The sequence below is a fragment of the Ruditapes philippinarum genome, unplaced genomic scaffold, assembly GCF_026571515.1.
Source record: "Ruditapes philippinarum isolate M1 unplaced genomic scaffold, ASM2657151v2 ctg795_1_1_1_1, whole genome shotgun sequence".
In the NCBI taxonomy this organism is placed as follows: domain Eukaryota; kingdom Metazoa; phylum Mollusca; class Bivalvia; order Venerida; family Veneridae; genus Ruditapes; species Ruditapes philippinarum.
Window position 1 is genome coordinate 190,904 of NW_026857770.1, and position 15,473 is coordinate 206,376.

The window sequence follows — 15,473 nt, forward strand, 5'->3', positions numbered from 1 at the left end:
TTCGCCCATGCTTATTATAATCAAAATTAAATGCCCTATGGAAATAAAAGAAAATAATACCATATCTCCAGCAGACCCTAACTCCCTGTCCTGCTGTTGATATGTTATTTGATTGTTTGTTTTATCCTACAAGAGAAAAAAGCAATTTCAAGAAGACAGATATAGGACCATTCATGTTATAATATACATACAATTCTAAACAAAAGCATCAGTTACTTTAAATTGTGCACTATTCGAAAGAAGTAAAACGTTACTTTGCCAGTCACAATAAGACTTAACTTCAAAATCAAACGTTCTTGCTACTACTTCTGTATGCTGAAATGTCAGTTTTGGAACCTCTACAGCATACAATTTAACCTTTGCAATCATGTTCAAAACAGAAATATTATATTTGAAAGTTAAAACATAATTATTTAAATAACCCAGTTACCTTTACAACCTCGTAGGCGCTATTGAACAATGCTATGAGAAATTTGAAAATTAAAATAGTAAAACAAAGACACGTAGGCGTAAATAACCACTCTTAGAAACAAAATGAACAGTTTTGTCCCCAGCATATTCGTCTTGAAGTATGGCAAACGTCGCAAATATCTCATCTCCTTGACTCATAGAGAATAATGTTTCTGCAGCAGTGGACATTTTCCTAAACTGAAATAAAAATAAAATACTATTTATTGAAACATGCATAGTATTTTGAATAGAGACATTGACTCATTTAGCAGACATTCTTTCAGGTTACATCGTCATGCCGTGAGATATTTTTAACATTCTGACTTACATTAAAAACATCCTTTATGTAGAAATAACGAATGACTTATGCATTTCATCTCAATGGTTTCTTCTTTCAAATCATAGATTCGAATACCATCAGCTTTAAATACTAAATACTGCTTTAATGTCAACCACTAATAATATAAATGTTTTGTTTTTCTTATTTAAACAGAGATACGTAGATAAATGCTAAGCCTTATAAAAACGTGCTTAAGTAATTCGTTGTGTTATTTTCCAGTAATGAGATTGTTAACTTTTGCGACTCTTTCCGATGATGACGTAGGGATATCCCTCAAATATATATGCGGCACTCATGCACCTCTGAACATTTCCAACAATATATCAAACTCTCTTAGTAAACCAATATTTGGTTATAAATCGCTCAATATTATATTCTAAACGATTGCCCTTATACTTCCAATACAAATTACTTTTCAATAATTCATATAAGTAAAACCGGAGGAGATATTGTAACATTAATCAATTCCGAGGTTAGTGCAATATTAAATGACTTTAAAAAAAATGTTTTCTCCTTCATCTCCCCAATAAAAGCCCACCTACCCTACCCTACCAAAAGGAACACTACAATAAATTTAAACGGAGGGATAAATCTACGTCGTTTTCTGATTTGAGGTCGCGCCTCCTTGACGAGTATCTGCTCTTTCAATACTAGGTTTTTTTAACAGTTACACTTAAACAATGACTGACAGTCTAATTGAAAAGTTTCTTCAAGAAATGAGGTTAACTAGTTATCCGGTGCTAGAGGGCGTAGCAGATGATGAATCATCATCTATCATCAAAAATCTAATCTTGTAGTATTTTTTTTTCACTGTTCTACAGGGATTTTTTCCAAAATTCATATGAACTTGCATTTCTGTTCATATAACATTTATCAGCATTTAAATCAAAATTCAGAAAATAATGATTTAAATAATTCCTTCAATATGTTGTTTTCTTAGATCAGACCATTACACAGTCTATCAATACTTCAAAAATGAAAGAAATATGATTATTTACCTTAATATGGTAAGGTCCTAGGACAATATAAGAACATGACCAGAATCCGACAAACATTAGTACTACGCAAGTAAGAAAAAAAACTATATCAACTGCTGCCTTTCGGATGGTTTTGACTAAGAGCTGAAAAATGAAATACATAAAATTGCACTTTTTAATACATCTAAGGACTTGCATATTTTATTACATCTAAGGACTTGCAAAATGTTCTGTACATATCAAACGGATTTTTTTTCTGTTGTTTTTTTTTTTCTTGTGTATGTGTGCGTGCTGCGTGTGTGCGTGTGTGTTGTTGTTATACAAATCTATATATATTTAGTCCATATACTTAAAGTATCAGTTTATATCATGCAACTGGGTTCATTCTGAACTTTCAAAATTGGAAAACAATTCTTACATTATTTTACATTTTAACACTTTTTTCATTGAACAAACCAATCATCATAATAAAAATATTATTTATCCAAAAATTTAAATAGATTTTACAAATAAAACAAAGGAGAAAATAATAGTGCGCAGTACTATTGATTTGTTAAAAAGGCATTGTACAGAATATTTTGCTAGCGATAAAGGCTTTTTAAGCGTGAAACCGTTTATTTTAGTCAAAAATCTAAATATCTAACAATGAACACAGAGAAAAATAAAATATATGCAGAATGGTTAAATGGAAAAATGACTATTAAAACCTATATGGAAGGCCCTTGTGTCCCCGAGAAATTTTAAATCTAAAATTTTGAGAACACTTCACCATTCATGACATCATAAACTCCTAATTAGGCTTCTTCATTTCCTACGTAGGAGTTGTAAAGTCCTAAGTAAGAGTTAAAAACTCCTAATTAGACTTTTTATCTCCTACGTAGGAGTTATCCTTTTTTTAAATCATTATAAATTGGCACCAGGACGCTTTCGTAGTTTTATATTTTGACTTCTCTTGCAAATGTATTTTTTTCTGAGAAGTTGTAGTTGTAAATAATCCACCTTATTTTCCTGATGTAAGTCCTTGTTATTCCTTTTATTGTCAATACTGAATTGAACGATTTCTTTAAGAAACACGAGTCCAAAAGGCCTTTTTGTGACTTTTTTAAATAGAGTCTCAAACAGATACCAAAATAAAGCTTTACTGGAATTTGCTTTTTAATCGTGTAAAACGGCTGCAAAAGAATTTTATTGTACAAATTGATATAATTGGAATGTCTGTAACAAAGGTAAGAAGCACTTATAGCTTACGGTAAATTTATTATGTATCCTGATGAAGCGCGCGTATGAAAACCAAGTTAAAAGACATCCAAGGCCCAGTACAACAAGATTGACGTCCCAGTTCTTCAATAATACCTCTTCGCCAGATAACTCTCCCTTCAACTGCAAAAATCATGCTTAATTATATACGTGGTATTTAAGAAGCGCAGGATAAAAACGTCATACATTAGCAGCTTAGAGAAGAGATACAGTCATATCGAGATAAATATATAGATGCGTTGTCATAAATAATCTAATAAAGCAATATACATTTGTACTCACATATTTGCAATTCGATAACAATTCAGCCAAGATTTCAAAACAAAATTTAAAACTAAAAGTTTAAAATCTTGTGTAAAAACTGTCCTACCATTTTCCTTATCCACCAGATGCCATGCAATGTAAGACAATCTCCTGTGACACAGATTACATTCCACCATTGAACATTTGAGAAACATTCGGAAACAGAGTATCTTTTTGACGAGATGTAGAAATAACCAATATTTAGCAAAATAAGAAATATATATTAAGTAAATAAGTTGCCACTACATATACGTGCATTTCAACCTATTTGTTGTTTTGTGTAGATCATTTGATGTATAAACATGTATGCTACTGTATAATCTATTAAACAAAACTAAGCCCTTGTAAGATCCTGTGGTAGGTATGCATTTAGTAATATCAATATATAAAAGCAACTTGAAGACAAATTAGCTAGGTAACTAAATATCTTCACATTTTTTAAGTAAGAATGTTATCCGGACTTTACCATTGAAAACTTTTATTTTGTACCCACAAAAAGTAATTTATCTTATTAAATAGGGTACTTACATAAAGAGACATTTTCATTTCAGGCGAATTTGAAAATTGTATGAAACAGACTTAATACAACTCAAATATAAAAAACAAAGTACAATGTATGCTTGACATATATCACTGACTATGATAATCCCGGCTAAAAACAGTATGGTATCTCCAATAACGGTCGTAATTGCAAACCCTTCAACTATACTGCACTCATATTCTTCCACCTCTTGTTCACACTGCTTATGATCTGTAATAAAATATGTATTTGATCACAGTAGTATGGTCCTCATTGCAATTGATTTGTTTGCTTTTGTTTCATCAAGCTCTGAAAGTGATTTGATTCGCGTATTGCAAATCATTTGCTTATCCTTATCTATAATCGTTTCACACTGATCGTAAAAACCCAGATCTTTTTCATGTTTAATGGTCACCTTTGCAAATCATTTGATACTTTTTAGTCTAAATTGTTTCAGTCGAAAACGTCTTTGGTGTACTAAATTAATAGTGTCCTTTCTATGTGTTGTTTGCCTCTGTCAAAATTAGTATAGCCATACATACCACATTCAGTACAACAGAAAACATATTCCACAATTAACTAACCATTGGTAGAAAAGTCACACGTGACAGGATACGTGAGAGTTGTTAATTTGATGACTACCTGTCCGTTATTGTTGAGGTTGTTAAACGAAACCTAAAATTAAGGTAATATTTTACTTTAGTGAAACCTTTATAACAGAATCTCTTTTTAAGGTTTTTTTGTTTGTTTTATAAAAGCAAAAGTATGCCCTTTTATTTAATTCAAGTGAATTGTTAGTGTCTTTTTCAGTTTGAGTAAAGATATAGAAAATTATTTTAAAGAACTAAACTTAAGTCTAAACATTTATGCGTAAATGATTTAATTTCAATTTCTTACGTAACTCCACTGGGGTTTGCACTTAAAACGAAAACATGCAAAGTATCATTAAAAAAAAAGATTATAAAAATTATGACCCAAATATTTTTCGCTGCATTTTTTTCTGTAATCATATTTAATTTATTAAAACATGCAAATTTTAAATATATTGTGTCGTACAGTTTTCAGTTTTCCTGAGTTTCTTTATGTTACTATATCGTAAGATTATAAAGTAATCAAAAACTTATAAAAGTTTAATCTTTTATGTCGTATTATTCTGATCCAATAAGGCACAATAAATTGAAATAATCAAAGGCAAAAATCTGACGATTGGGATACCGTTTTTATGATTGCCATTTGCAATAATTTACAATCAAACATTTAACATGTTATAAATGGAATATTATATAATAGAAATTGTCAATATAATCAGAACAAATGTTGGTAGATGTAAAGTTGAATCGCTGTTGTTTAGCCGTTACGTAAATGGAAAGCTTCCTAATGTAAACGAATCCAAAGTCACTGTCATCAACAGAGGTGAGCGACATGTGATTTAAAATTGAGAATCAATCAGGACAGATCAAGATGCATTCCAAAATAAACTTACGGTTCCATTAATACGGAGGCATCTAGTATTTTGGCTGTCCCAATCAACTCTTATTGAATGTAGTGCAAAGTTGACATCCAGCTTTAGCATCCTAAACAATAAAAAGATTGTCATTGATTATCATAAAATCATGTTTGAAAAATGTGTTTATTCAGGTTGAACTGAAGGGAAGGTTAAGTTTGGTTGAACAATTCTCGGATCCTCTGCCTGAAAATTACCATTATTTTTATATGAAATGGTGCACAGCATGGACAATGACTATTCTCAGCCATTCGAAGGAACAAAATGTTGATTGACTCTTTTTTATCAAGAAAGAACGATTAAATTTTATAGCCTGTTTAAGTGTGTTTTTTTTTCGAATTTCAAGCAATTTTATTGGCTGGTGTAAAGAATGGGCAGTGTCTATTGCTCAGCCATTCAAATGTAGTTTCTTTTGACTGACTCTTTTTATCGAAAAATGCATTACTGACATAGCTTTTTTAAGAATGTAATAAAATTCCGAACAATGTCATTGGATTTCTGGTGACTATGAACGCTAAAGTGCATTTAGTTACTAGCTGAAATTCATTGATAGTGTCTAGGATGTTTGAGAAAAAGCAGAAAAGAGAATAAGATAAAAATTAAGTGAACCTATGAAGAACAGTTGAGAGATTCATTCTGTCCAAATCTTTGGTAAGATCGTATTCGTATTCTGTAATGTTCTCTGTGTTTGTAAACTTAGTTAATCCAAGGCTTGGCTCAAAATTGTACCATCCTGGAAAACAATGCATATATACATCTTTCATTTAAGCAAGATCTAAATCTATAAAAACGAACTAAGTATTTCAGCGTTAAATATGATCACCCACATCACCGCAAGTTTAACTATTATCATCATCTTCTATTTTTTACTCATGGTTAGCTATATAAACCTGTACAAAAGATTTCAGCTGACTTAATTTAGACTTGCAGCCACCGTTTATCCCTGCGTTATCGTAAGAGGCGACTCAATGAGTTTGAAACACTGAAGTTTATGCATGTCTTAGCCCCAGCATTTTCTTATGTTCTAGATAAAATATGATTGCTTACCTCTAACGTTAACTTTTGAGACAGTTCCATTTTGATTTTTTATAAAATCGTAGTAACCAATTTTGATAGTGACTTGATCATCAGGTATTTTTATAAAATGACCATTTGCCTCGGCTTCAATATTGTAAATCTGTAAAATAAAAATCGTAAATTCGTTTAAAATAAGTTTGTTATACATTATTCGAAATAAATTCTCGTATGAAAACAAAAGTCAATTATGATACACGTTTAACAAACAAGTATTACAAAACAATATGTAAAAAAAGTGTTATAATTGACATGATTAACATAAAAGAAATACATAACATTTTAATTCTGCGAGGATTTTATGAATCTACATTGTAGTCTAACATTGCAAAAATTCCATTTTATAGCTAAATTCAAAACGACTAGATGTATTTAAGTTCCAATAAGTAAATTTTCCTACCCCGTTATGTAGTTTTTCTATACTAGATTATAAAAATAAATATAACTTATAATAAATTGATGACTTATGTTTGGAAAGAGGTGTTGTTTCGAATGCCCACTGAAGCCATAAAAAAATCTTGTATCCTTATTTTTTGTGTACAATACAGTTTCCGAAAAGGTTACTCACTGACCATAAAGATGATTTATCCTTTATTTCTTTGACGTTTCTTTACAATTAGTACAGTTAAAGTGATTTAGTATTTAGTATGGCAATCAAAATACCACTCTTTTTAAGATTTTCATACCTTTTTTGACAAATTATTTTACATTTAGCTCTACTACCTTTAACTGATAAGATTTACACATGCTAAAACAGTATAACACACATGTTTGCCTATTCTAATGAAGAAAAAACGTTATTCCTAAGGCTTAAAGTGCCTTTTTAATTACTACTGAATTTAAAACAACTTTCCTGAGAAACAGTATAATCTATTCTACTCTTAAGATCGTCAGTGGTATATGAAGCAAATTGTCCATGAGCTGGTGGGTATGGCAAAGTCTCGAAACCTGGCGAACATAAGACATAACTCAAGTAGTTTATATTGATTAAGCAATTAATATTCTGACGTTTAACAGAAGTTTAAATATCAATATATGACATTTAAAGAATAACAGGAACAGGGTGTTTGAGCAAATATCATCAGATATTACAACATTTTTTTTAAGATAAGCATTTCTTTAATATTATAAATAAATGATAAATTATTACTTACTTGCGCTCCAGTCTTTAAGCAATGTATGCTGAAGAGTTATGTATCCGTCTGTCACAGTGAAGGCGAGTATTTCTCGGCAGTGACCAATCTTGAATGTCTAGTGCAAATTAAAAATTATAAATAACTTTATGAAAATATAACAAGAAATTAACATATATGGAACATTTTAAAATATTGATTAATGGTTGGGAGTTTATTAATAACATAAATTATAGTTTTCCAATCAAATCGTTACATTGAGATAGTTGTTTCTCACCGCTGTGGGTTCTAATCCAGCCAAGGACTTTGTATTTTAGCATGTAAGACATCTATAAATCTAGCTTATGGAACGTTGTGGTTCTACTCCGGTGCCCGTCGTGCTGGTTTAAGGTACCGAGGGGCACCTGGGGTCTTCCTCCACCTGTAAAGCTAGAAAATCAGCACATAACCTTTACAGTTTTGGTGATTTTATCACACCAAAAATAATACAAAACAAAAACGTCTACGCTGAATGTCGATACAATCTCGAAATAAAGAGGGACAAAACAGAGATCTGTGATGCATTATAATCTTACATTTGTCCAAAATTTCATGTACTGGATTTGTATAAGGAGCAAATCACTTTTGCTTTATATCGATTATCTAAAGCTGTTACAGTATAACTTCTGACAGAGAGGCATTATGAGGAGAAACAAGTCACAATACATTTGAGCCGCGTCACGACAAAACTTACATAGTGCGTTTGCGACCAGCATGAATCCAGACCAGCCTGCGCATCCGCGCCGTCTGATCAGGATCCATGCTGTTCGCTTACCAACTCTATTACAAGTAGAGAAACTGATAGCGAACAGTATGGATCCTGATCAGACTGCGTGGATGCGCAGGCTGGTCTGGATCCATGCTGGTCGCAAACGCACAGTGTTGGTTTTGTCGTGACGCGGCTCATTTTACCTATCAAGAGCAGCACCTTTCAGCAACAACTAACATATTTGTCTCCCAAAAGATGTTGCTCTGCAGAGGATGTACTTCAATTCAAACACGTTTCAAAAAACGTCATTAAAATCGTCATATAAGTGTTCATTGGTCATCTAAATAATTGGCAATAATTAACAACAAATAAAAATGTCTTAATAGTCTTTTTTCGTACAGAAATGAGGATAATTGGCATAAGAAAAAAATAACACTAATTTTTGTTACGTGTTTTTCACTGCACCTGGCCCCGAGGTTAGAAAGATTTTAGATCAGTCTCAAAGCTCATACCTGCCTCAACTTTGAGATCAAACTCGTGTTAGTTGAGGTTATAAAAGTTTCGAGTTTGCATTCAATCTGAATTTGAAATCGGAGTCTCAGGTAAAAAAAAAAACCTTTCTAGGGTCTTGCCTAATACCCTCGAGTTTACAACAAACATGACTCTCCGTCATCCAGACGGTTTTTTTAAATTCAATTCTTTTTAGACCATATATACCGAACTTTTTAACATCTAATCCTCTAGAAGATTAAGTAGATCGTAGATAAACAAACCCGACACGATCTCGTGAATCTCACCTTCATTGCAGTGAGGTATGTCTCGGAGCACTGATCTGGTAAAGCCCCAGTCACATTAGAGCTTACGACCAGTGAAGACCAGTTCACGATCTCCAGTGACCTCTGGTCGCGGACAATCTTTAAAACGTCTTACGACGGTCATCGGTGATCTTTGACAGTCGCAGGTTATCTTATTAGGGTCCCACGACCAATTTCAGTCGTAGAGAGGTTTTTGAGCTTGCACAAAAACCTCCTTGCGATCAAACAGGTCGCTAGTGATCTTATAAGGTCTTAAGGCTGTCGCACGATGGTCGTTCGGAAGTGCGACAATCTTACGATAGTCTTTACAAATTGCCACTAGTCACTGATAATCTTAAGAAGTTTTTAGTAATCGTGTGATGGTCGTAAGACAAGTTGTAGGTGATCGCATGTTATGTCACGGGTAGTCGTAAGTAATCCCAGGCAATCTTGAGACCATCGTACGTTTACTTATGACCTGTCGTGCGATTGTCAATGATGACTTGTCTTACGATACTCGCAAAAGTAAATTTATCTGTGCAAAAAGGGTTTTGGTCGCAGACAATCGCTGATGATCGTCAGTTTTACAAGTCGCCGGTGGTCGCAAGTAATCTTAAGCTCTAGTGTGACTGGGGTTTAAATTGTTAAATAACCTCGGGGTCAGAAGTATCAGAAACAAAAATTAACTTACAAGCAATGTAAGGAAAACAAGTTTAGTTGTATGGATACCGAACCATATTAGATGAAAAAAGCTTAATTTGCATTTGTCATCATGCAATTTTATTGGTGAATACACACACAGCCGAAAGACGAATGCCAATTTGTAATTGAATGGATCTGAAATTATAAAACTAGATATGTTTTATGATTCATTACAAGGCATGCGCTGCATACATACATGGCATATTATAATATTATAATTCATGGATGTTATGATATAAACGCGGCACGCGCTGCCTACAGGAAATTCAAAAAAAGCTCAGTTTTAAAATTTAAATTAGAAATATACCTTTACATAATGAAATACTAGAAATGCTTCAATAAAATTTTAATTAGGGTGTACATTTACCACGCCTCTTGACACCGGTTCTAGTAGGTCAGTCTTTAGTCTTTAACAGTTTTACACTTACAGTATCTAAATAATTACAAGTTAAGGTCTCATTACAGCTGCATACCTCGAGATGAATTAAATAACAAACGTTCGACAGATATACTTTAGATTTTCAGAAATGTACTGTAAAGACTTTAAAAATTAAACTAATAAATTACATGTAATGTGTGATAAATGACAGATTATGCATTATTCATCACCAAATTTCTATTGTGGCACTTACGCAGTAAAGATTATTTCTGCACATGTTGACCTCTTTTTTGGTAATTAACATGACCTGCGTTGTAAGTGCTGTTCGCTTTAAAATATTTTACTTTCAAAATTATTTTCAAAATTTATTCCTGACAATTAATCTGAATCTGGAGGCATGTTGCTTAAAGAAATATAATCATATTGCATACTCATTTCTTTCCATTTGTCAAGTACATACACATGTATTAACATATATACCTGGTTCTGTCGATGGACCATTCTGCAAATAAAGTTTCTTTGTTTCTGTATTTTATGTCAGCTGTACGAGCAATGTAAATAATCATTTGAATTATTTTTATCAAATTGACACTAAAAAGACAAAATAAACAAATGCTTTGACGTTACACAGATCTGAACTGTACTGAGTACTGAGTTCCGTTGTTTACTAATGTCCAAAAGCTAAATGTCGACAAAGGTTTTAAAACTGTTAAACTTCTAAATCAACCAGAAACAGACATTGACATGCACTTATTCGAAATATCTTACAGATATTGTTCCATTTGCTGATAAAGTTGATTGACTGCCAGAACTCTCTGTCAAAGGCTGATGTCCAAAATCTGAAATTTTAAAACACTTCAACTAAATATTTTACTTTTTTAAAATAGGAAAATTCAAAAAGAGTGTCTGTATCATTTAAAACGTCAATTTATTTACGAAGGTCAGAAAAGTTAATATTAAATTTAGATTTATATTCTAAAATGAGATTTTATACTAAGTTTATAAATATCCGAAATTAAGAAATTAAATTATTTAGCATTGGTGCCAGGTAAAATATATATTATGGAATCGTGAATGACTACGTGATGTGATTGCTATGAAAAGAAATCATGTGAAACACATTTTAAAGATATGTGCTTTACTTACCCGTTGGAGTTGATGGATTTGCCTATAATACATGTGTTAAAAGGCATATTTTGAAACTTTATAATCAGAATGGTAAAATTTATTAAAAGATAGATTTTATTCTTATAATCACACTACCCTTTTCTTTAAAAATATTCTTAATGTTTTTTTTTTTACAAGTTATGGTCAATATAGTTAAACGTAAATAAGATCTCAAAAAAAAAACAATCACACATCATTTAGCACTACCACCATAGTAAATCTTTTTCTAGACTTTGTCATAATCTATTTTGTTTGATTTAGATGATGTCAATCAAAGAAAGATTAACCTGTTTATTCTCAATTTAAATAGCCAATACAAATATTGTATACAAATGTACGATTCCAATATTCGATACAAATATAAGATTTAAATACATGTCTACGATTCAACAGTTTATTAAATATTCTCAAATTTGATGTCAAATACAAATATTATATGCAAATATACTAAACATATATATTTTATACAAAAATATATATAACAAGTTCCGATACAAATATTCATTACTAATATATTTTACCAATTCAAGCTGTAAATATTCGCCAAAATATGAATTGTATCAGTTAGAAATGCTCTATGATAACATTAAATGTTAGTATGCTTTTACCTCAGGATCAGTTGAGGTTCCAAAAGTTTCCATTTCATTAGATTCAGTAACATGTGTCATCTCCTCTGTACGGCCTGCACTTGATAATGATTGACCAACTGAATGACTGCTTGACTCGTCGATATCCGCCATCCCTGTATTCGAGTGTTAATATCCTAAATCTGAAAATTTATTCAAATGAATCGATGTGTGTGGATTGTTGAATTGGAGGTGCGAATAAACTTTTGAGTTGTACGCTATGCTTTGTCGATACGCAAGTCTGTCATTCATCACTTACTATCATCAAATAACCGACTCAATCATACAGTGCCTTTAAAATTTTCATTTTGACCATGTTGGACTGAAGTCTTTGGAAGTTACGATTGAAAAATATTGCAAATATACACTGTTAATTCCACCAAAAAGGTTATTAAAAATAGTGTTCGAGAAACGGCAGTTTTATTTATGTGTTTTATGGAGTATCCCATAGCAATTAAGCCGCAATACACAGTGACTGTAAAATTATTGTTTAAGATTATTGAATTAAAGTACTTCAGACATTTAATAATTCTGTTCTTATAAATATACACAATATGCTTATAGAGGATTCTGATATAAAAAAAACTATGTTTCAGCGAACACACATGACTTGTAAAATAAAAATCAAGGAATATCTTATGTTTGGTTTCAACAAAATTATATAGTAAATATTATAGGGTTATTACATATTGTTACATGCAATACTGAATTATTCTGACAGTTAAACCGTTGTCAAGCGCATAAGCCTAGCCTACTATATGTTTTCAGTTATGTACCAGTGCTATAGTGTTTATCTCGCTTGGATAAAAAACAAGGGAAACTTCTCTTACCATTGTTATTTATATTGTTCGATCAATAATGTAAGTAATATTATTCATTTATCGAAACTTACTAATAAGGACATCAATTTGAAGTATGTGTATTTGTTTCTACATGTATTTGCAAATGATATTGCTTTATTTACAACCAACCCGAATTATCTCCAAAACCAGTTTGATAACCTTTATGATTATTCTAGGAAATGAGGATTACAACTAAGTGTTAATAGAATTTAAATTTGGCAATAATTATTTTTCTATGCAATACTGTTGCCAATGTTACAGTTTTAAGACAGCGCTTGTTATGTGTTCTTAGCATTATTCTGTAGTTAATATATTTATTTCAGTGTTTATACATGTAGTTTAGTATATAAAATAAGACTTCCACTATAATACAGTCTTTATTAACATATTATATACCATTTATACATACATGTATATCTGAAAAGGACACAAGATAAGTAATAGAAAGAGCATCGAAACAAGAGGTTATCTTATTTGTACGAAGGGGGCATAGCCCCCGAGTATTAATCAGGTTTGCGAGTGTTTTGATGTTCATTCTCTTTTGTATCATAGTCAAACATAAAAGCACTTCCATGTTGTCACAATATGAAACCCCGGGAAAAGTTACCAATGAAAGAGCATCTGAATATGATGTCTCTATCGCTATCCCTTTCTCAGCCGTCACAATAAGTAAACCCAAAAAAGAGCCAATCAATATGATAAATGCTTAAAATTAAACCAAACCAAAGGCATGCACTTATCTTTTGTCATTGCTCTGTATAATTAAGAAGTACCTTAAAACACAGTTGTCTTTGTTTTACTCCATAGCTTGAAGTCTAAGGGATTTATGATTGTTAAGAAAGTTGAAAAATACTCCTAAAACATGGTAAACAAGATCTACATGGAAAGTCGACGTTCGATAAGCGCAAACCCACACGACCTAGCATCTAGTACCAGCGGCCAGGTGCCCAGGAGGACCCCAAACAAACAAAAATGAATAATATATAGAGAGAATTGTTTAATTTGCCAAGTTTCAATAACAATGAGATAAAATGTGTGTTAGATAATTAGGACATTTTAGGAGCCATTTATAGAACATTAAAACGTTGGTACCATTTATTGTTTGACAATATGAAAAGTTGAACAATCATGAAATAACCAATATGTAAAAGACTTGGATAATATATTCGAAAAATCAGACTTAGTAATTCTACTAAATACAATTCAAAATTGTATTTATGTATGAAAATTATTTACATGCTGTTAAATATGATTCACATAGAAAAGAACTGTCTGATTTAAAACCAGGCTCTCATTCTATTGAAGATATGCTGGCTCCGATAAAAAAAGAATACGCTCGTATGTTAACTTTGTTCTTATTTTGTTGAATCCGAATATCACTTTTTTGTTATTCTGCCCCAACTATAGACAATCTTTAGCAAAATTAATTATCGCCTTGCATGTTTGAATAAAATTTGTAAAAACATATTACTAGTCGTAATACTCGCTCAAATTCTTGTTTTTTTTTTTTATTAAAAATGTTAGCATTGTTATTTATTCACTCTTACTAACATTTTTAATTAGTAATGTCAAACAATAACAATACCTCTTAAATACACGTTATGTACTATGCTTATTATTTTACATGCGTATTTTGATCTTAGTGAAATTAAATTTCAAGCCCCTTCGTCTTATATGCATAAATCCGCAATAGGGTTTTTCGCGAAATCAAGCTCACACGAATAATATGATAATATACGTACGATAAATGCATGTACATATAACTATATAGATAAAGCGTGCTGAAGATTTCCCCCCTTGACACTTATAATCCTTTAATTCACTTATTAATAGATAAAATTTAGATAAAAGTGTCTGCAGATAAAATCTTTCTGAAAATTCGCTTTATCTCAAAATCAAAATATGTATATTATCAACAACGCATTTTGGTTACGCATTCAGTCAGCTTTTCGGCACATATAAACGTTAACAAGAGAAAAAAAAATGTCTATCTTCTTAAACATATTATGATAATTAAATGAACGGTTTATGATATTGTAAAACTACAGAAAAAATTTTAGACTTTTCAACCCAAGGAGTTTGCCCAACGGTCTTGTTTTCAATTTCAAGTCGTAAGTGGGTTTCAGTCAGAATTTGGGGATGCATAAATAAGTCAGAATGAGCCAGGTCATGTGACAAAATACAAGATTACTCTTACTTTAGTCAATAAAGAGAAATGATATACACAATAGATTAATGGACAATTTAACTTAGCTATAATACAAAATAAAATATAAATAAACGCTTGCATTAATCTGCAGAAAACGATATATTACGGTGTAAGTAGAAAAATATCAGACTTGTTAAAAAAATATCGGAGGTAAAGATTCCAGCCGAGGTTCTAAGTATAGGTTACAGTTCATATTGGGTGTTGTTCGTAAATAAGAAAGCTAAAAAGAAGCGGAGCGTGCAAGGCGACTGTAGCTTTCTTATTTACGAAGAACATCCAATATGCACTCTAACCGGCTTAGTGCTCCGCCCACTTGCGTTTTATAATATAAAACGTCCAGTTTATATGAAATATGTTCTATGAAGATTTGAAACCTGAAAATTTGAAAAATCCTCGTCGGTGATTTGCTTAAAAAAATTGGCGAGCTCTAAAGACTGATAATTGTACC

The 15,473-nt window shown here is 31.5% G+C and overlaps 2 protein-coding genes across 2 annotated transcripts; both read right to left on the minus strand.

The window, feature by feature from the left end:
• Window positions 1–480: 480 nt before the first annotated feature.
• Window positions 481–3,520, minus strand: LOC132750906 (mucolipin-1-like). The gene is made up of 4 exons (XM_060740977.1): window positions 3,395–3,520; window positions 3,016–3,147; window positions 1,789–1,911; window positions 481–648 (listed from the first exon to the last, which is right to left on the minus strand). Exons 1-4 carry the CDS (start codon window positions 3,395–3,397, stop codon window positions 481–483), a joined length of 426 nt encoding a protein of 141 aa, XP_060596960.1. The 5' UTR covers window positions 3,398–3,520.
• A 743-nt stretch (window positions 3,521–4,263) lies between these two features.
• On the minus strand, window positions 4,264–6,654 carry LOC132750956 (uncharacterized). The gene is made up of 4 exons (XM_060741051.1): window positions 6,399–6,654; window positions 5,961–6,084; window positions 5,331–5,421; window positions 4,264–4,522 (listed from the first exon to the last, which is right to left on the minus strand). Exons 1-4 carry the CDS (start codon window positions 6,574–6,576, stop codon window positions 4,427–4,429), a joined length of 489 nt encoding a protein of 162 aa, XP_060597034.1. The 5' UTR covers window positions 6,577–6,654; the 3' UTR covers window positions 4,264–4,426.
• Window positions 6,655–15,473: the final 8,819 nt, after the last annotated feature.